We start from the raw sequence: 23,894 nt of genomic DNA, 5'->3' as shown, positions 1-23,894 counted from the left end.
GTGCAATTACGCTTGCTTCTAATACACACGCTTCACACGCGCCACTCCCGGTATCGTTCTGCGCCCCACCCGACACCCCACTGTTTGAGAAGTACTGGCTTAATGGTAGATTGCACGCAACTATCAGGTGCATACTGCCACCTATTGTCCAATATAATGCAGAATCCAAATAAAGGCGTGATGCTCTCACTGTTTATTTTTGTTGGTCAATATCTTGTTCACCTGCCTAATGTTGCATGTACTGGTGTTGCTGCCTCCAATGCTCAATTCCGGTATAGTTGCACGGGGCTTATCAATTGCGCCGGAGGCATGAAAACGAAACTATTAATTCCCAATGAGAAAAAAACAAAGTAACGTGTAACGCAGGCGACAATTTGAAAAGTAGTGAAGTAAAAAGTATAAATACCTGCTGTAAAATGTAGTGAAGTAAAAGTAAAAAATACCAGTTCATATTTGTACTCAAGTACAGATACACAAATATATACTTTAGTACAGAAGCGAAGTTCTTTTACTTCGTTACATTCCACCGCTGCAAATAACGACAACATCAGTAAAGCTTTTTCTAAAATGTTTTAATTGATGCTTTTCAACGTATACATGTTTCATCAGACAAACAACAACAATGTACAAATAATTTCATTAGATGCAAAACTCTGAAATACATAGCTGTCCTGTTGTGGACAAGACACTTTTATCTCGTTCTCATGCAAACATGACATAATTTTCTACACATTCTATTGGCAAGAAATGCGGTTACAGTTCAGTACAGCAATGTTAAGAGATCAGAAACATACAACTTAAAAAATACACCGTTTATTTCATTTGAAGATGAAAGCCAAGGCCATTTGTTAGCTTTCTGAATGAAAAAGGCTGTTTAATTGTAAAAGTATCTTTTAGTAGCTAACAAATTGGTGCTGACTATGTGAAATTCAACATTCAACAGTAGTCTTTGGGAAATTGGTCTTTATTTGGTCTATGGTCTTTGAAAGCTGTTGCATTTATTCTCATTCAATCCAACCAATTACTGTCTTTAATGTCAATTTCATGTGGTGAGCCTCTTTAAAATGCTTTAACATGATGACATCAGCAAAATATCATTTACAGTATTTTGATTAGTGGATCATGGGTCACCATGAACAAGTTACGACATGCTCAAACAAAAACTATTTGAATTATGAGTGCTATACTTAAAATAATTTGGATAGTTTCTTTATCCTTATATTCAGAACATGGTATTTTGTAAGGACCTTGGTTCTTTACCTCTGTGAAGTTGGCCCCCCCGTCAGATGCAAATTTATATAAAAATGATGTCAATTGTTTGTGCTTGTTTGTGCTGTAAAAGGTTTCGTTTGTGCTGCTATCATTTAATAGTTATTGAGATATTAATTACATGTGATGACGTCAATCGTAGCCCCTCAGTCACGGCTGACGGAGCGTACCAACTCTCTCAATAACAGAGGGGTATCCCAACAACAGGCGCAAACATAGCACAAACAAATGGCACCCCTTCTGATCCATTTTGCAGTAAATGGGTGGCTGCGAGTCACGTCATCACTCGAAATTAATATCTCAATCTATAAAACGATAGTAGCACAAACATTTTTTACTGCACAAACGTAGCATAAACAAATGGCACCATTTCGGGTCCATTTTGCAATGAGTGGGGGGATGCATGACATCATCACTCGAAATTAATATATCAATACAGTGGTACCTCTACATACGAAGTTAATTCATTCCAGGACCTTGTTTGTAAATCGAAATGGTCGTATGTCGGGCAGGATTTTCCCATTAGAATACATTCTAGAATACATTCTAATCCCATTGATTCGCTCCACAGCCTCAAAACGTACACTCAATCCTCAATAAATGCTGCAGATTCTACTGCAAATCGCAATTACACAGAGCAAAACAAATGTTTTGGAGAAAAATCAGAATAATAATGTAAGAGTAGTAATAATAATAATAATAATACCTGTAATAATGTAACAAATGGAGATCTAATGTGGCATATGTGTTTTGCATGGTGTACCTGAACGCACCGCATTGCTTACTTGACAGAGTGAGCGAGGGAGGGAGGACTTATTACCTTCACTTTGTCTAGCTGCAGCGGACAATAGGCATGTTGTGTTGCACAAGTTCTGGAATAAATGATTAAAAACCTGACGAAACTGGGGACTGTGCGATGTTACCATAATAATAATTGTAACCTTAACTTATAAATTCTGGCCAACAGAGGTCGTCGGAGGACCGTTGAGATTCTAGACATTCTACAGTGGTATTGTCATGTCAGTTCACGGACACGCCGACTATGCTCATAGTTTTGTATCATTTCCATGGTAAGCCTCACCTTTTTACTTTTTTTGCCACCTGCACTAACATTCTTGGAACCCATGTTTATTTCTCTCACAAGAAAATCCGGTGTGCGTCAGTCTTGCAGGAAAACAAAGTAACTGCGGCGCTGTCATAAATCATGAGTCAAATTTTACATCAGATGTCGAAAAGATCGTATGTCGAAACGATCGTATGTCAAGGTACCACTGTACTGTATCTGGAAAACGATAGCAGCCCAAACGAAACTTTTTACAGCACAAACCAGCACAAACGAACAATTGACAATTTTTTTAGCCATTTTTCATCAAAATAAGGGTAGTGGTTGACATCATATTGACCTGTAAGAATTGTAAATATGTAATGATAATATGAAAAATGACAGCACAAGCAAGCACAAACGTAGCACAAACAATTGGCATTTTTATATAAACATGCCTCGATGGGGGCTAACTTCACGGAGGTTTCATCTTTATTCTGGTTAAGGCATAGAATATGAAGAGGATATTATAAGACATTCTAGAAACTTGCCTGAATATTGTTTATCCTCTTTTTGTACAGAAAAAGGCAATGCATTCACTATTTCTGTGAATGTACAGGGGTTGGAAAAAATAATAGAAATACATTTTGGCATCATAATCATTGAACATAATTGTTAAAGAATGGCATGGGGATCATTCTAATGAAGTTGAGCACCTCGTATGGCCGGCACAATCCCCAAACCGCAACATTATTGAGCATTTATGGTCAGTTTTAGAGATTCATTTAAGACGTCGATTTCCACCGCCACCGTCTCTAAAAGAGTTAGAGGGTATTCTAACTAAAGAAAGGTTTAAAATTCTTTTGGAAACAATTCACAAGGTGTATGAATCAATACCTCGAAGAATTGCCGCAAAAAGGTGGACCAACAACATAATAAATCATTTTTTGTTGATTTATTAAGGTGTTTCCAAAATTTTGTCCAACCCCTGTACAGTTTACATTATGGCATTTCCCCATAATTCTATGTTAGTTTAAATAAAACCTTGTGTTGTACTGTTATATTTTCAGTGTTGTTGTTTGACATGTCAACATATGTAGAGAAATTAAAAAATAAGTTTCCTTTGGAAACACATTTTCTATTACTGCACTTGTAGACAGCCTTCATTCTTGGCCTTTTAGATTGACTTAAAGTGCCCTTTTAAAATACTTAACCCTATAGTGTACCTTGAACTTATTCTCACACACTCACAGGAGATAAAACAATTTAGATACTGTATGGACAGAGGTGGGTAGTAACACGTTACATTTACTTGAGAAACTTTGTGGGGAATATGTACTTCTAAGAGTAGTTTTACTAAGCCATAGTTTTTAATTTTACTTGAGTAGATTTGTAAAAAAGTAACGCTAATCTTACTCAACTACTTTGGGCTACACTAGTCGTTCCATTTTTCCTCTTTTTCCACATATTAAATTTTACTTTGGGGGGGGGGGGGGGGGGGGGTAATGCCAAAAATAGCGTACGCAGTTTCACCATTGAGATGTGGCAACAATAATCAAATGACTCCATTATACCAATTTTTTTTATCTTGTCATTTTTTTTTTTTTTTTAAGCTTAATGTGGTTATGTTATATGCTGTAGTACATAACAATAATATAATAACAGTTCATATAGATAACTTTGTGCTGAGAAAAAAAATACCTGTAACACTTTATAAGAACTATCCGTTATAACTAGTTAATGCATTATTACTAAACTGGTAATAAATGATTTATTGTTGACTTGTTAATTACCGTTCTGGTAATACTTTATACTAACTATGTTATACCTAGTTAATACATCATTACTAAACTGTTAAATGATTTATTGTTGACTTGTTAAGTGTTTGTCAACAGTTTGTTGTGATTTACGGACGGTAAATGCCCCTCATAAATTCAGCTTATTGTGTGTTTAGCACATAAAGTGTCGCAAACTCATGGGTTTGTACTATTTTGTTCTATTTTGTTGTTCTGCCATGTGATGGCTAAGTATGTGTGTTTCTATGCATTAAACAATTTTCAACATTTCATATTTGGTGTTTCTTTGGTAAAGTACAGCACACAGAAGGGCCTATGGGTGGAACAATCATCATTTTGATACACATCAAAATTCTGTACCTTGAACTTCTTCAAATTATTTTCTGTTCTTCAAAATTTATTAGATGGTTAGCTAGCTATTAACAACTGATCTGTAAAGTGTGAATTAAAATATTAAGAATAGTTATAAGCTTATGTGTGTTATTGGGACATTATTCTAAAATAGAACTTATTTCTCATTCACTCACAATTAAAAAATGAGGAGTCGTTGCAACTTTAGAATAACGTCACAATAATATAAATAAACTGATACTTAATAAGTCATTTGTTAGTAAGATAGTAATAGCTTGTTAATGGCATATTGCTAAATTATAAGATGTAGGTAAAAATCATTGACATAGTTTTCAAGTCATGTATTGCTCATTAACCATCAGTTTATTTATGACATTAACCATCTGTTGGGCCTCATTATGAATGCTTAACAAAGTGTTAACAAACACTTCATAGATCAACAATAAATAATTTGTGAACAGTTTACTACTGATCTATTAACTAGTTATAACGGATAGTTATTGTAAAGTGTTACCAAAATATCATTGTTTTCAAAATATATATATGACGGAAACACACACACACAAGGCTGAAAAAGCAGCTCTCGCACCCCTCTATAAAATAAACTACTGTATTTTAAGCCAAAAGAACTGTTGTGTCTGATAGAACAATATGTGTATATGCTGCCATATCAGATTCATGGCGCAATACATCCCCGATCTATTGATAAGTTGTCCGTTTTACACTGAAAACCCCCCCGTTTACAGACGTCCCGCAACCGCTTTTGTTTCAACCCAGCCATATAAAGAAGGTAAGTAATTATATTTATTATTCAACATGTCTGTCATTTTTAGCTTAGAATCATTAATAGATGTCTAATATTTCGTCTAAAAAAAAAAAAAAAAGAAACTACTTTAAAAAATTATTTACTCACATATTTTAAAGTTTTAAACAAATTACATCACAATGAAAAAATGTGACGGATATCTACCTCATAACTATCACTTTATTTGTATTTTTTTGTTTGTTACCGTCACATTTTCTCCGATATGTTAGATGATAAATAATCGATCCCAAAAAAAAAAAAAAATTTGAAAAAATATGTTTAAAAGGGTAAATATATGAAAAAGAAAATCTCGACCCCTCCTTGATGTCTGCGATTTCTGCATCGCGACTTTTATTATATTACCATGTTTCACCCATAAAATCCCCCAAAAATCGAGCTGTGGCCATTCACAGCTGTGTCTTGACACTCGGTGATACATGCTACGTGGAGTTTTTGGATCGAAATAAGGTAAGTACGCGATAATATCTTGTTAAAGTCATGGCGTCTGTAATTCTGCTCTCGTGTGATCTCACCTTCAGATAGGGTTTTGCTGTTTAACTTTTTTTTTTTTTTTTAAATACCCTCCAGTTCAAATTTTTTCATACCCCAGAAAATTGAGATTTTAAGCTTTCCAATGATGTATCACACATGCATGTCAGACAATTTTGAAATTTGTCCAAATTGGGGGTCTCAGAGCGGAACTTCAAGTCACTTGAGTGTTTTCCGCCATATATTATTTTCACCAAATACTTTATTACTTGAACTTGAGTACATTTTTTGAATGACTACTTTTACTTTTGTTTGAGTACTATTATTTTGAAGTAACACTTCTCTTGCTTGAGTTCAATTTTTGGCTACTCTACTCAGCTTTGGATATGGATGTGGTTACGATGACGATAATGATTTACTGCCTCTCATAAAACTTTCCTCACTTTGATCGTATTTGTGTGCTAGACACATTTTTATTTTTATTATCCAATGTTGGCGAGTATTAATAAATCAAAGCTCACGTGACAGAGTCATTTAGCATATTTGCTGCAGCCGGAGAAACAAGATAATCCAATCAACACCAAATTGTTTGAGTTCAATAGTCTAGTCTTTTCGAACCTGTGCATTACAGAGAATTTGTTTGGGGTAAACAAATATAAAAGGGTGAAAAAAACTCTTCACTGTTTAGTATTCCACATTTTCAAATTCATCTCTACATTTCAACAAGGAGGAAGAAGAGCCTGACCCTTCTCATTTTTATCTAATTTCATTTTACGCAGTCAACTGGATGAACTAGACATACTACGGTCGGATTCCAGATCTTAATCTACCAGGTATGAGAGAAAATGAAACATTTCCCTTTTGTTCATTTTTTTTTTACTGACACCTGTTAAAGCATGTACAGTACCTAATGACTGACTGTAAGTCGTAACTCCACCTCGTCGAAACAATACGTGTCAAGTGCCAAAGAGGCTCATATACGCACAGAAACCAAACAACAACAAAAGACGTCATCACAATTTCAAACTTGTTGCTTTTGTTGCACTAGCTCAAGTACCGCTGGCCTCAAATGAAGTGAGACTGCGGGGCGTTTCCTTATGTAGATCAGCTCATAAGCACCAGTAGAACGAAGCTGCTCCAGTACCCTCAATAGAATCCCTTGCTTTTCAATCCCTCAGAGTATCAGTCATTAACTGGTGGCAGTCCAGTTCCCCTCGCAGCTCTAGTGGGCCTGGCAGTCTCATGCCCGTCTTCTGATCCACACACCAGCATTTTCCTCGCTGCCCATCACGTGCTGGATGGCACTGCAGGCAGAAATGACAGTAATAATTAACTTTCTTAAACAGAAGATGTAAAATGTTTTACACAAAGTACTACCTCCAAAAACTTGGCTTTCCAAGTATAACCATAATGACCAACATGAACCCTTTCAGTGCCAGTGGAAAGCTCAGCAGGGCCTTGAACCAAAAGTGGTATTTGCCATGTGGCAAAATGGATTTTGGCATGTGCCATTTTTTATTTTTTTTTGCCATGTGCCATTTTTTTTTTTTTTTTTTTTTTGCCATGTGGGAAAATTGATTTTGCCATGTGGCATTTTTTTGCCATGTGGCAAAATGGATTTCGCCATGTGCCATTTTTTTTGCCATGTGCCATTTTTTTTTTTTTTTTTTTTTTTTTTTTTGCCATGTGGGAAAATGGATTTTGCCATGTGCCAATTTTTCTTTGCAATGTGGCATTTTTGCAAAGTGGCAAAATTGATTTTGCTATGTGGCTATGTGTTTTTCTGCCATTTAAAATGAAAGGAAAATTCGGACGTGCATACTGCGTAGCTGTCAGTGGCATAGCCTGACTTGGGTGTTTGGTGAATGTCAGTGCGCTGTAATGGTGAGTGGATTGCCAAAAATCACAGCCACGCATGTTTTTCTGCCATTTAAAATGAATGAAAAATTTGGACGTGCATGGCCTTCAATGGCATGGACGTGCATGGCCTGCAAAACTGCCACATACGCCCCCCCAAAAAATGCCACACGTCAAAATCCATTTTGCCGCATGGCAAAAAAAAAATGCCACATGGCAAAAAATAATGCCTCATGGCAAAAAAAAAAATGCCACATGGCAAAATCAAGTTTGCCACACTGCAAAAAAAGATGGCTCATTGCAAAGAAAAAATGTCATATTGCAAAATGAATTTTGCCAAATGGCAAAAAAAAAAAAATGCCACATGGCAAAATCAATTTTGCCACACTGCAAAAAAATGCCACATTGCAAAGAAAAAATGGCACATGGCAAAATTCATTTTGCCAAATGGCAAAAACAATGCCACATGGCAAAATCAATTTTGCAACTTGGCAAATACCACTTTTGGTTCTCGCTGTTGCAGTTCTTTAACCCTTTATTGGGCAAGTGACCATTTTTGTTCATTAAAAAAAATAGCAATAATTATTACATTTTTAATTTTTTTTTTTTTTAATAGTTTTTTTTATATTAAATTTTATATAAATATAATTACATCAATGAATGAATACAATGGTTATAATATAGTTCTCCTCCTCACATTCAAGGCCATCCAAAACCTCGCCCCGTCATACCTGTCCGCCCTCCTCCACATTACAACTGCCTCCTTCATACACTTGTCTGTGCCCCCCACTCGCTTCAACACCATGGGGAGCAGAGCATTCAGTTGCTCGGCTCCCCGGCTTTGGAATTCACTACCACCTGACCTCAGGAACACAGACTCTCTCCCCCTTTTTCAATCCAGATTCAAAACTCACCTCTTCAGACTTGTCTATCCACAATAATCACCATTTCTTTGTATTTTAGTTTTCCACAAGTTATTTTCATTTATTAGTATATTTATTAGTATTTTTTTATCTGTTTAGTATTCTTAACACTTTGCAACTTTTCAGTTTGGTCAATTTTAGCGACGCCGGTGGACAAAAGCGGTAGTGTTTTGCCTTAACCCTCCTGTTGTCCTCGGGTCAAAATGACCCGCTGCTGTGTTAAAAACACACAAAAAATCCACTAAACAAATTTTTTTTAACTTGATATTTTATGACTTTTCCTAGATTGGCCCCAACAGCAGAAAAAGTGAAATGTTGCTTTTGTTCACATTTCCAACTAAGCTGTACAAAAAATTTTGCAAAGATGGTCTTCGGGTCAAAATGACCCATGAGGCAAATAGAGTTGAAATCAAGGTCACAGAGTCATTTACACACCACAGAATGTTACAATTTTTTGTTGTGTCTCAGATCAATCAGTAGCAGAAGTAAACAAGACAAATCAGGTGGTGTTCTCGCAGACTTCTGTGCCTTTGATCAGTCTCAGATCAATTAGTTGTAAATGTGAACAAGACAGTATCAGACGTAAACAACACAAGATAGGTGCCATTCTCGCAGACTTCAAAGCTTTTTTTCTGTGGATTTCCAAAGGATATAAAGGTGCTGCAGATGGCAGGACCCCACATTCTCTCTGTGCTGAAGCCATGAGTGTGCATTATAATGTTGAGGAGGCTCTAGAGCTGATTTTTTCAGATGTCCAGCAAGACAACTGTGATTCAGAAGAGGAAGTAGAGGATGTATCAGAAGAAGATGGGGAAGAATACAACCCAGAGCATGATAATTCATCTTCAGAAGAAGAAGAAAACCCTGATGCTGAAAGAGAGACTTTCCTTTCAAAAAATGGCAAAATAACATGGTCCTCAGCAGCATATGACCAACATGGCAGGCATGCAGAGCAAAACATCATAAAGATGACCCCAGGACCCACACGGTATGCTGTTTCTCATGCCCATGACATTGTCTCTACATTCTACCTGTTTATCACACCAGCAATAGAAAAAATAATCCTGGAAATGACAAATCTGGAGGGTTTTCGCAAATATGGAGACAGCTGGAAAAAAATGGATGACACTGACCTGCAGGCCTACTTTGGGCTGCTAATCTTAGCAGGTGTATACAGGTCCCGAGGTGAGGCTGCAGCTAGTCTATGGGATGCAGAGAGTGGAAGGCCAATTTTCCGAGCCACAATGCCACTCAAAGTCTTTCACACCTACTAAAGACTGCTACGATTTGATGACCATGAGTCAAGACCAGCAAGACGTGTGACAGACAAACTTGCAGCCATAAGAGACTTGAAATGTTGAAATGTTAATTAGTTGAATGGGTTAATGTTATTTTTCATATTTTTGTATTGTATATTGTCTAAAATTGTTCACTGGATAGAAAAAAAAAAAGAAAAAAATTGAGTCATTGGGATGAATAAAAATTTATTCAAAACTCATTGTTGCCTATTCTCTTTTTCTTTTCTTAAGATATAGAAATACAAGTGAAGAGAGAAAAACTCGGGTATTCACACATTTTGTGGTGATGACAAGTTGTTTCTTCAAGAAAAATAAAATTTGGTGTTTCAAATTCAATTAAGCTGCTTATATTGGGGGTTCAGTGAAGACGGGTCATTTTGACCCGGAGGACACGGGGTGTATACAGAAAATGAGGACAACAGTATTAAGAAAGACTGCATTTCCCATGAGGACCAGTGCGCACCCGAACAGTGACGTAAAATTATCAGTGAATCAAAAATCAATCTCCAGGTCGCCTGCAGATGGATTAAACAACATTTCTGTTAACAGCGGCTGTGTGAAGGACCTATAGTAATAAGGTAATCCAATTTGGGGTTAACAATAGCATATAACGGTTAGCAAACGTGGGGTTTTGAGCACATTCTGTCTCTCATGGTTGAGGTTTACCCATGTTGGCAATTACAGGCCTCTCTAATATTTTCAAGTGGGAAAACTTGCACAATTAGTGGTTGACTAAATACTTATTTGCCCCACTTTATGTCTGAAAGCAATAACCCGGGTTGACTGACACAGAGATGACACGGACATTAACAGGGTCGCATCCTAATATAATGTCTGAGACTTCACCGGGATGTGGCACGCGTGAAAGCAGCTTTTTAATTCCCAGGTCACAGCGTGAAGGCTGATGACGTAAATATCATGGGAGACCGATCGTCATTTCCTCTTTCTTTGCAGTAAGACGAAACGTGGTAAATACACATCAATGTCATCAATTATCACATGGAAAACTGAAAAGATAGCAAAATTAAACTGAAAACATGACTAAATTAATTTGCTACAGAATCTTACAGCCGAGGAAGAGACAGCCCATCATCTATCTTCTGAAATGTGTGGTTTATTTTGTTGCCGACCAAAAATGACATAATGTCTGGGTTATAAAATTCTATCCCTCGCCCTCGAGAGTGGCAAGTTGCCAACACGGGACAAGTCTGAAACTGTCCAACCCGGGTAATTCCCGGTACATTCCCCCATGTCTTAAAGCCACGCCATCAATAGAATTTAAATAAACAAACTGTCTTGAATTTTTGGGCTAAAATAGCTCGTAAATACACAAAAAAGCATTTTAAACTTTTTATTTAATGTGTGTATCAAATTGCGATTTTTCTTGCTTATAGACTAGTCGACTAGTCGCAAATAAAATCTGACGCTAGTCGGCAGGGAAGTTAATTAAAATTCCTAATGCTAGTTATAATAAATAAGCTAATGAAATTGAAACGGATAAAAACAAATGCTTCATTCAATCGCTTTTAGCCCTCCCAATTAGATTGGATGTCTATTGCGGTCAATGGCAGCCAAAGAGTTGAGCTTAATCATAATGACAATAATAAAATTCCCAAAGGAATACACAGGGGCCACATTTATTATAATTTATGTCTTTCTTCTTTTTTTTTTTTTTTTTTTTTTCAATTTATTGCAGTTTATTTATTAAGTGTATTTTCTGAATTTATTTTATTTTTTAATATTTTTCTATTATTCATGTCTTTTTTTCACTTGCATTTTTAAAATTATTTTTACTTATCACTACTTAAGTTTTTACCCCCCAAAATTTGATCCTTCACTTAATTCATTCAATTTATTTCAAATTATTTATATATGGTGGAAAACACAGACAAGATTGAAAAAGCAGTTTCTGCTCTTGCACTCCTCTTTAAAAGAAACTGCTGTATTTTAAGCCAAAAGAACTGTTGTGTTTGATAGATCAATATGTCTATATACTGCCATAGCAGATTCATGGCACATTTCGCCCCGAAACTATTTTTAATTTGCCCATTTTACCCTGAAAACCCCCGTTTACAGACGTCGCGCAACCGTTTTTGTTTCAACCCAGCCATGAAAACAAGGTAATTATTTTTATTATTCAAAATGTCTGTCATTTTTAGCTTAGAATCATTAATTGATTTCTAATGTTAAAAAAAAAAAAAAAAAGACTTTAAAAAATTATTCACTCACATATTTTAAACTTTTAAACAAATTATGTCACAATGAAAAAAATGGCGTCTGTGAAAAAGTCACGGATATCTACTTCATAACTATCGTTAAATTGTATTTTTTTGTTACTGTCGCATTTTCCCCGATACTTTAGATGATAAATAATCGATCCAAACAAAGAAAATTTTAAAAAAAAAAATGTTTAAAAGGGTAAATATACGAAAAAGAAAATCTCGACCACTACTTGATGTCTGCGATTTCTGCATCGCGACCCATGTTATATTACTATGTTTCACCCATGTAATCCCCCAAAAATCTGGCTGTGGCCATTCAACTCTGTGTCTTGACACTCAGTGATACATGCAAAATTGAGTTTTTGGATTGAAACAAGGTAAGTACGCGATAATATCTCGTTAAAGTCGTGGCGTCTGTAATTCTGCTCTCGCGTGCTCTCACCTCCAGATAGGATTTTGCTGTTTAAAAAAATGCCCTCCTGTCCAAATTTTTCTTCCCCCAGAAAATTGAGATTTTAAGCTTTCCAATGATGTATCACACATGCATATCGAACAATTTTGAAATTTGGCCAAATTGGGGGTCTCAGAGCGGAACTTCAAGTCACCTGGGTTTTTTCCGCCATATACATTTTAATTTCCCACCCTAAAATACATGCAGGTTCTAATTCTAAAATTGGATATCAAATCGGGGCCTTAAAATATTGTCCCGTGGGCCGCACGTTAGAGGCCTGTGCCCTGTTTAATTGTATTAAAAGCATTTAAGAAAAAATATATATATATTTCGCGCATGAAAGTTAATGTATAGGGAGGGAGATAAATGCCATTATTTGGCAACAGCGGCCGCCAACAGTGTATGGCGCCAGTCTTCATCAAAATGTAATGAGTTCTTGGAGGGGAAAAAACCAAAAAACGTGATGATGCACTTTTGAGCAGCTATGAGCAGCCTATGATGGCTGGACTAAGTTTTTTTGTAATGAAGAGACTGCCAGTGTGCTTAAGTTATTAGTTTGATGAATAGAACTTACAAAAAAAAAAAGTTTACAAAACAAGATATTTTCTCAAGCTGCTTGAGAAGAAAAAGGATACCGTACAACTTGTAGTTTCACAATAAAAGTTTCTAAGTAAAAGTCTCTTAATGATCATTCAACAGCCAAAAAATATACTGTATGTTTTCTTTCGTTTTTAAACAGGAAAACCAGGAATGAGCTGCTTCAGAGTTCACTTTAAGGTGACCCAAAAACAAGTCTGCATTCCTGCATTTAATTAAACCACAGACATTTTTCTTCCATTTACTTTAACAAATCTGTTTATTTATACAGTTTAAAATCATTATAAAAGGTTTCCAACATGTAGATTTTTTTTCTTTTAATGCCTCACATTTAGTTATGCACATTCATATAGACAGTATGTGTTTTAATCTTAAATTGAACAAATGTGTTTTATGTTCTTTCTGTAAAATAAAACTCCAGTTCAAAGCACTAAGAAAATAAGGCATACCTTCACACAAAAAGGATGTAACTACAAAACTTTAGTCCGGAGATCACAATGTACCTCACCGTTTCAATCACTGATTAGCAATGAGGACAAATCAGTAGTAACTGGTGGTATGCTGGCAAATAAAAATCAAAGATAAAATCTTTGACCCTACACAACAAATTCAACAGTGTTAAATTTGCAGTGTTAGTGTTGTTAGTTTAACTAATGTGTTAATTCAGCACTTCTTTAGTTTAATTCAACACTTCCTAGTCCTTCAAAAGAGGGGGTGTTAATGGAGTTAAATCAACTCTTTTTCCTTTTGTACAACTACTGTGGATTTTTGTGTGCTAGATATTATTACTTCAACTCGTAAAACACTACCGTAGTATGTTGCAGATGTATATATTTTGTTTTGTTTGCATTTGTGGTCAAATGTGGTTATATTATTTTATTGCTTTCACATCATTGATTTTTGTTTGAGGACAGAATAAGTGCCTTATTGGCACTTTATCCTAAAAACTGATGTTTGCACTATTTTGATTTCAACAATAAATATTGTGGTGCAATATACCATAGGTACCATAATTTTTGGATCATAATGCACACCGTACTATAAGCCACTACACATCAAATTTGACACGATAACTGGAGTTGTTCATAGATAAACCTCACTGGAATATAAACTGCAGCCGTCCTCACTGTATCGTGGGATATTTACACTGAAAGATATCAACCGGTAACGCTTTATTTAACAGCGGCATTATAAGACTATCATAAGACCAAATGAACCCCATGAAGCTTTGAACCGATTGGCTGCAAAGCTTCAGTGCTTCAAGAAGCTTCATTTGGCCATCACTGCTCCCTTGGGGGAGACAGTCAACCTCTGCTGCCACCTGCTGTCAACATTATTGTCGTCCAACATGCGTCGTAGCATGCATTGCAGTGCTACAGATTTAAATTACGATCAAAATGCATGTTCATTATTTCTTCAGTTATTGTTCTAGTAGTTTCTAGTTGCTAGTTATAGTATTAGGTAACACTTGATTTGTCATTGGTGCCCAAAAGACTCATAAGAATATAATAACTATGACATGACACTACCATGAGCATTCATGAATGTCATTTTGTGTCATCCGGCAAATTATCTCACTTTTGAGTGGATTCAAAAGATCCGAGCTGGACATAAATGGAGTTAGCGACATAATTTGCCGAATGACACAAAATGACAACCGTCATAAGCAGATAGTATCATTTCATAATTATGTAGGTCTTATGGCAGTCATATGACGCCGCTGTCAAATAGTGTTATCTATAAACCCAAATAAATCAACAAATAAGACACACTGGAATATAAACAGCAGGATTTAAAATGAGGGGGGGAAAGTATCATTAAAAGTTTTTTAAAAGTCTTTTAAAAAGTTTATTAAAATTATTAAAAGTATATGGCTTACTCTTCTATGCAGTAGTATTTTATTTGCAACGACAATGAGAACCCTGTCTGCAACTTACATTTTGAAAAGTTAGCATGATTATTTTATTTTATTTTATTTTATTTTATTTTATTTTATTTTATTTTATTTTATTTTATTTTATTTTATTTTATTTTGCTCCAGTGGCACTTTTGCCAGGAAACCTCACTCCCGATGCCTTCAAAAGAGCACGCTAGCAGCCAGAGATGCTAGCATGGGCTCCTAGCCTATTGGTTGTCATGCTCTACTACAGTGGTGGTTCAAGTTCTACTTGCTCAAGGGGTCAGACCAGTTACACTGTTGCTGTGACCAGGATCGGCAGTGAAAGTATTGGAGGGTGAGTCTAATGGGTGCGCTGTATGCTGTGGAAACCGTCCTTCCGATGCCTTCAAGAGAGCATACTAGCCTAACGGTAGTGTGCCCTAACCCTAACCCAATGATCAGGAAATGACTGAAAATCAACAGAAAATGACCTGAAAGGCCACAAAATTAAACTCATTAGTTGCCATTGAATCAATTCAATAGCCATAGACGTCCAATCCATTTGAAGTGAAGTGAATGAATGTTCATTTGCTGCCACACTCCCTGTTTATATGAATTGGATGTCTAATAGTGATAAACTCAATTCAATACACAGCAGAAGGATGGAAAGCGCTTGTTTTTCTGTTTATTACCTATTTAGTAAAATATTGTTGAGTTATTTCCTGACCCATTAAGTACCATATTGTGAGATCATCGTTATCGTGAGCCTTGCATCTCAAATTGTATCGTATCATGAGTAGGACCTTTTGGTGCCTCACAATACGATACGATTTGCGATACAAAGCTCACGATAACGATAATCTGACGACATGGCGATACAACGATTATCGATACATTGGTCGGAAAATCATTCTAGGATATTCTACAAACAACTAATAAACAGAAAAAACAAGCTTCTGCTGTGAATTGGATTGATTTTATCACTAGTAGACGTCCAATCCGTTTGAACTGGGAGGGTGGCAGCGAATGAACTTTCGTTCATTCGCTGCCATCCCTCCCACTTCAAATGGATTGAACGTCTATGGCCGGTAGTGGCAGCCAATGCCAGGCAATGAGGTAATTTTGGGCCATTTAGGGCTATTTACCTGTTAATTTTCAATTACTTCCTATTGATTTTGGGGTATTTTATGGATCACTTCCTGTTTATTTTGAGTTACAGAACAGGAAGTGACCCGGGAATCACCCAAATGAATAGGCAGTGACCCAAACTCAACAGGAAATGACCTGTAAATGCCCTGAAAATCGGACAGAATGACTCTGAATGGTCTGATTTCGAAAGAACGAACTTTCATAGTCTAAATGGATTGGGCGTCGAGCACCTTCAATGCAGCCTTAGAGTTAACTGAGACACTATTATGGTGGAAGATTTTGGTAGTAACTTGTTGGTTTATTTTTATTTATTTATTTTTTAGACAATGACACCGTTTTAAAACGATATCTCGATTCTTGGCAGGAGCATATCAATAACCTTTTTGGATACAAAGTATCACGATAAATCACCATTGTCGCACCCCTAATCATGCGTCACCAAGAGATTCCCACCCGTACTTCACATTAGTGTTGTGTAAATTCAAAATGTACATGTGTTAAATTTCAGTTATTCACAGTGTTGTTCTAACCCTGTCACAGTATAACATGTTGAACACTTTCAAAAGTGTTGTTTAACTCAACCTAGGGTGGACTACTACTACGCTACTTTTTTCCCTCATTATGAATCCTGCGGCTTAGTCCAGAGCGGTGTATTTTGTTGATTTATTTGGGTATATAGGCAACACTTTATTTGACAGTGGCGTCATAAGACTAATAAGGCCGTCATAATTATGACATGACACTGTCATGTACATTAATGAATGCTATGACAGATATCATTAAGTGTCATCCGGCAAATTATGTCACTAACTCCATTTATATCCAGCTCGGACCTTTTACATTCATTAAAAAATGGAGATAATTTGCCAGGTGACACAAAATGACATCCGTCATAAGCATTCGTTAATGTTAATGGCAGTGGCATGTCATAATTATGATTATTTTATGACAGTCTTATGGTGCCACTGTCAAATAGTGTTACCTAATACCTTAACTAGCAACTATTGAAACAGAACATGAATTTTGATTGTTATTTACATCTGTAGCCCTGCAATGCATACTAGGAGGCATGGTGGACGACAACAGTGTTGACAGCAGGTGGCAGCAGAGGTTGACTGTCTCTCCCAAGAGAACAGTGATGGCCAAATTAAGCTTCTTGAAGCAATGAAGCGTTGCAGCCAATTGGTTCAAAGCGAAACGGTGGTTTATTTGGTCTTATGACAGTCTTATGATGCTGCTGTCAAATACAGTGTTACTGGCTGATATCTTTTGGTGTAAATATCACGCAATATAGTGAGGACAGCTGCGGCTTATAGCCCACTGTGGCTTATCTGTGACTAAATGCTGTTTTCGTTCAAATTTCGTGGGTGGCGGCTTATAGTCAGCTGCGCCTTATAGTGCAAAAATTACGGTACTTTAAAGTGTTGAAATTAACTGTATCGGAGTAGAATTAACACTATCAAATTTGCAGTTTAAATCTGTTAAATACATAGCAGAGTGTTTAAAATCAGTGAAACCATTGGCCTGTGAAAAATTAATAATTAGTGGATGATACTTTATTTTTTTATTTGCTTTGGTATGTTAGGTTTCTTGTATCATAGTTAACCATCAAGAAAAGATTGATCAGAATATTGATCCGCTGTATGATCGAGGGTACATTACATAATTAAATAGATTGGACTTCACTAAGCAAGAATCTGACGTTCTTTTGTTTGTAAAATAAACCAAATAAGATCCACCTGCTGTTTTAACACCAACTTTAGTCACCCATTGTTGGCCTGCGCCATAAACCAAAAGTGACACACATTGAAGAAGTCTTGCTCTCCATCCCATCTTCTGCGTGGTTTCACGATTGTTTTTAAGCATTTTACCCCTTTTGTACTTAACCAACGAGAGTACACATTTCAACACTAAAATTGCAGATTTTTTTGTTGTCAGACACCACGTTTTCAATGAAGAGTTGATGATAATGACATTGGTTCCAAAACAACAAGATTAGGCATTGTTCATCCATCCATAGACTTCATAATGATATTGACGGGTCAGATTCCACTTTCACTGTGCCATGCCTTTAAGTAGGGGGCCATCGCTGTGACACATGCAGCGAACAAATGTCGGATTTAGGTTGAAAAAGTACAAAAGCTGTACTGCATACTAACAGGAAGGATTGTCTCAGGAGTGATTTGTTCGAGATTCAAGGTAATTATGATGTTTTTCGTTTTTTTCACAAGAATTTTTAACGTATAAAACTCTTTGTTGCAAGGCTGCCGCCACATTGTCTAACAGACTAGCATCATTCTTCGACATACTGTATTTACGTAAAACAAATGCTAACTGCCCGTTTTTTTGCTATTTTAACAAAGAATCGAGACTGTTTTACGTTCATACTGTATCTATAAAGAGTTTGGAGATTTAAGCATTTATTCAAAAGAATTTTCTACGTAAAAAGCTCTTTGTTGTAAGGCTGCCGCCACATTGACTAACAGACTAGCATCATTCTTTGATATATTTACGTTTAATAAATGCTAACTGCCCTTTTTTTTTTTTGCTCTTTTAACAAAGAATTGAGACTGTTTTACATCCATACCTATAAAGAATTCAGGGATTTAAGCATTTATTCACAAGAATTTTCACCGGAAAAGCTCTGTTTACATAAGGAGGCCGCTGTATTTGCTTACTGACTAGCATCATAATTCGCAATATTAACGTAAAATAAATGCTAACTGCACGGCTTTTTTTACTTTTAACCAAGAATCGAGACTATTTTACGTCCATATCAATAAAGAATTCATGTAAGCATTTATTCACAAGAATTTTCAACAAAAAAAGCTCTTTGTCAGTGATTCCACTCGGTCAGCTTCGATGGCCATGCCAACAATGCAGGCCCCCAATTAAACGGCCATGTGACCCGTCAATATATTATGAAGTCTATGGTGCATCACCAAAAGCCGTTTTAAAATCTGTTTTTAACATTTTCAAATGAGGAATTACGGTATTTGTTTTTCGGGAGCTATTTTTGGTGTAGTCTAGATTTGAGAGGCAGGAAAAAAAGCTATTTTTTTGCCATTCAGTTTTGCAGTCCCCCGAGATCCAAGCTTCCAGCTCAAACGGTTAGTCTGGAAGCATCTTTGACTGGACTTGGTCCCTCTCCTGACCCATTTTCAAATTCGTATTCCAAGCTGTTGCTTAATAAAATCAACGCGTCTTCACTGTCATTTTCACCCAAAGATTCATTGTCTGCCAAATCTTGTTTAAATCTTGTCAGAATCAGTTTTTAATGCGAAATCATCAGGTGTAAACTATGCCAAATGCACAAGTTTGCTGGTTGTATTTTTTTTTTTTTTTTTTTTTTTTTTTTGTTTGTTTGTTTGCCGGAACAAGAATGTGTATATTCTGAATTTATTTAATTTGACCACATAACGCTTTCATGCACGGTATTATTACTTTTTCTCTTTTTTTTTGATTGGGAGGGTTCGTTATTTCCCCTCCCAGTGTTAATTAATTGGACGTCAATGGCAGAAAAATCTTAACATTCATGGCCAGCCCTCCCAATTTAAATAAATTGGACGTCTAGTGACGCGTCCCTTAAATGTTATAGTGTAATAGTGCATTAGCTTGACAAGAAACTGAATCTCAAGGCAGTTGACTATTATAATCGAAGCACTTGGAGAGTATATCTGTTTAAAATGATTTTCGAGAGGGGAACTCTTCCATGAAATGTTTTGAGTTGCCTCTGACAACATGAGCTTCAGTTCCCGGTACTTTTTAATCGAAGTTTTTCTAACAGTCGGCAGATTTCCCTGAATTTCTGTAGACATGGGATACTTTAAACATGTTGCACAATCAGTCTGGTGAGGAATGGGCCTCTTTTCAGCGCTTTGCTTTGATTGCACACAAATCTCAAAGCAATCTTATCTCCTCTCGCTTTCTGTCTCTCTCTCTTCTTTTTCTCTCACAAACCCTTCACCCCTATTGCCTACATTGCTAAAGTAGATTTAAATATAACAAGCCAATGCAAAATCAAATTTTAAAAAAGAAGCCAAAAACTTATAGCATTGACTGCTGCAACTCAGTCATTCACATAAATCTAGTACAATGTATGCTGTTAGCACCGCCCAACTCCTCACTATGAAAGACAAGAAGAAATCATTTTTTGTGTGTGAGCTAATGGGAAGACTACATATAAAAACAAAAGACGAAGCCATGGTGATCTCAAGGAGTGTCCACTTGGACACATTTTTGTTGATTTTGCTCAGCAAAATTTAATCCGCTGAACGCATGTTTCGCATTCTGACTCAGAGATTGCTGATGTAGTTTGAAAGTTACGACTCATAAGTGTCAGCCTCTCATTTCCTATTAAAGAAAAAAAATTAACAGCCAGGAAATGTGTGCTACAAACCTGTTTAGTGTGGAAATCTCCATTTTTGTCACAGTTGGGAATGGGAATTGTGAAGAGATCATCATGAGTGCGGGAATTCGACGCCAATCTGTCCAGTGCTCTCTGGAGTTCAGCGCGACATGGAGCCTGGGGTGGTGACATCATTGTCAGAGGTGAATGAATGTGTACAAAAGGATTTAACTCATTATTAATCTATACCTATGATGTTTGGTTCATAAATCGTATCCATGACAATCATACTAAAACATGCACAATTTATTCATGCAATGAAGTACCTTGTAAACATTACTTAATTAAATTATATAAAATTTTGTTCATACCAACTTCAGCATTTTTTCCCCAAATTATATAGTTTTTTTTTTTTGTGGGTCAAATAACTTTTTCCATACTTCATATATATTTCTTTATGTTCTCTGAAATTTAAATTTCCGCTGTCATTGAAAAGAGTTGTGTACTATTCAAGGGCGTAGGTTTGGTCTCAACATCGTTAAGGATGCTATAAACAGCATAACCTACATGTACACCCAGTGGCGTCGTTAGGGTACTTCAATATGATCATGAATCTGTCAGTTTCTGTAGGTAGAGAGCCCCATCAGTGCGTCGTTATCCAATCCATTCCACTTGCTCATATAGAGCAGACTTTTTCAACCTTTTCTGAGTCACGGCACGTTTTTACATAGGAAAAAATGTCTCGGGACACCACAAACCAATAGTGTTCCAAAATTGCTTCCTGTGCAGTATATTAAATTATCCAATAATTTCTCAATATTTATTCAAACTCAGTGTGACTTCAGCCTGTTTAGATGAACACAAAGCCGATATCCTGGTTGAAATTGAAGAAAGGCGCACACGAAGCTCTTCTTTAACAGCTCTTTCTCTTTTTTTTTTTATCGCAATCAGGCTTGAAATTCTCAGACTTATCAGACACGGGGACTTTAGCAATGTCTTTAACCGCATCAGGGCCGAGCATCTCGCTGACAATCACTTTGCAGGCAGGTAGTATTAATTTCTCTGCCACAGTGTGGGACTTTTTGAATTTAGCAACAAGTTCAGCAACAAGCAGTTCAGCAGTTGATGGCTTTCTCATTTACCTTTGCAAGTTGCCTGTTTCTCTGTTTTCAAGAAAAACAAAAATAGTCCATCGACTTGTTTTGAAGTGATGGGCGTTTCTTTTGGAGATGATGTTTAAGCTTGCTTGGCACCATGGCGCTGTTGGAGAGTTGCTGGTATCGCATTCAAGAACTGCCATCGGCCATCTTGCTGTCCTCGAGAATGTGTTGGAATAAAACACAGAGGGAGGATTGACGGTCGTCACTTATGGAAAGGACACTCATGTGTTGGAATAAAACACAGAGGGAGGACTGACGGTCGTCACATATGGAAAGGACACTCGTGTATATCGACACTTGACGAGTCTAATCCAATGATGTACAGTAGACGTGCTGGGGTCCACATTGTCGCGGACAGCAAGGTGGCTAGAAATCCAAGCAGTTCTTGAACGTGACACGAGAAATACCTCGCTCATTTGCACACAACCGAAACCTTTTACCTAGTCCTTCCTTCCTTCCTTCTACAACTCGATGACGTAAAAAACAAAACAAAAAAAGCGATATTGGATAATTTCTCGCCAGTGTGCCGTGGTTAAAAACACTGATATAGAGAACGCCCACATCACTGAAAATCCACTCCACATTTTCCCTGTGACCTTCGGTACCGGCCTGGCGTTAAAGTATAACGGTGTTATTTTTTCAGTAGTGAGTAATCTAACTAATTAATTTTCCATCTTTGCAACGCCATTACCGATACTGAGGATGTGAAGGGCGTGTTTCTACAATATGGTTGAATGAAAGGTGAGTTGTCTAATTTTGACAGCTGTCTGGATAGAGCAGAGCGGGAGGGGGGAGGAGGGAAGAGAGTGGTGACGCCATTGTAAACGCGATGATGATAGTTGGCTTGGAGCTTTAGCATAGCATTAACGTTCTCGTTAGCATTAGCATTCTGCGTGTCGAGTGTCATCTTAAAATAATGTGCTGTTATCCTGCTGAGTTTACATTACCCTCAATTTACAAAAAGTTAGCGTCGCCTTGTAGACGCTGAAATATAACAATAATACCGTATATATATATTTTTAAGTAGCACTCTATAGCATTAGCATTCTTTGATGCTTCCATCTACCAAGTAACTTGCAAGTTTAAAATACACTGTAACTACAACAACAATAAAAATGAATACATTTTTTTTTTTTATTCTTTTTTTTCTTCTTTGCTGGCTCTTTGTAAAATTTTGTGCTTGTACGCTAATATATTCACTTACATCATGTGCATCTTCTGGGGGCTAAGCCCCCCCTGTTCTTAAAACCTAGTGATGCCCCTGTGCACATGTCTTGCTGGGGACGGGACATTAATAAGACCAAACAGAATGGGTGTACGGGCGTCGGGGCTACATTTCTCACAAATATGCTGATGGATTTCCTACGTAAACATGAAAAAAGTGAAAATTGTTATTTTCATGGGAGAAAGTCATTTTTTTCTAAATGGGGGAATTCTCCCTTTCTTCGTATAAAGGAAATTTACATTGATTGTGTTTTAGTGTGGTTTTTAGGGCTGCAGCAATTGATTATTTTAGTAGCCGATTACTCGATGAACTAGTTAGTTCGAATAATGGAGTAATCGGACGAAGAACATAAAAAATTTAAAATACCTGAGAGTCGAAGGACGCGCCGGCGCGTCCTCAGCGCACATCGTCCTTGAAGCGCCCTCACGTTTTAAATACGTCACCCACATGCCGTTGGTTGGTCTCGTTTTAAAGTGCGGAAGTTGCGGTTTACTCTCGTTATTATTTGAAGTCAATCGACCAATTAAAATGTGAGATATTGTCATTTAAGTTTTATAATTTTATTGTCCTCTCAAAAAAACATTAAAACGCTGCATGGATCATTTGTTTGTGTCTATATTTCCATCATTTCTTGTCCTTTTTCAAAACGGAAGCTCCATGAAAAAACCAAAAATCAAACGAACCCTTTCGAAGTCACAGTGGAAGCACAAAATGCGTTTTTTAAATAAATATAACTGCCATGCGAGGTTCCACCGTACGAGAGGGAGGAGTGTTCTGAAGCAGCGAGGTGGCGAGCCGACGGCCGTTTGGATCTAGCAGCGACTTTGTGTGACTTTGAGAATGAACGGAAAACTAAATTTAGCGCAAGCAATTGTGCTATTTGATCAACTTGAGGAAGAGGATGGTCCAAATTCGTCATCATCGTCTTCTTCGGAAGAGTCCTGGAGTGAAGATAGTGACGTATTTGAACACGTGGGTGACGCCATCGACGAGCAGAGGTAAGCAAACTCACTTTTTTTTTTTTAGGCTGGAA

At 36.8% G+C, this 23,894-nt stretch overlaps 1 protein-coding gene across 1 annotated transcript in view; it reads right to left on the bottom strand.

Annotated features, from left to right (window-relative positions):
• Positions 1 to 358: 358 nt before the first annotated feature.
• Positions 359 to 23,894, bottom strand: part of LOC130920148 (insulin-like growth factor-binding protein 4) — a 66,220-nt gene continuing 42,684 nt past the window's right edge. The window contains exons 3-4 of the mRNA XM_057843094.1: positions 20,528 to 20,653; positions 359 to 7,056 (exon numbers count right to left, since the gene is read on the bottom strand). Of these exons, the coding sequence (XP_057699077.1) occupies positions 6,919 to 7,056; positions 20,528 to 20,653 (264 nt within the window). The 3' untranslated portion in view covers positions 359 to 6,918. The remainder of the gene's footprint in view (positions 7,057 to 20,527; positions 20,654 to 23,894) is intronic.

Source organism: Corythoichthys intestinalis, chromosome 8 (assembly GCF_030265065.1).
Source record: "Corythoichthys intestinalis isolate RoL2023-P3 chromosome 8, ASM3026506v1, whole genome shotgun sequence".
NCBI lineage: Eukaryota > Metazoa > Chordata > Actinopteri > Syngnathiformes > Syngnathidae > Corythoichthys > Corythoichthys intestinalis.
Note: the sequence above shows the minus strand (reverse complement) of the source record. Positions and strands in the feature narration are given on the sequence as shown.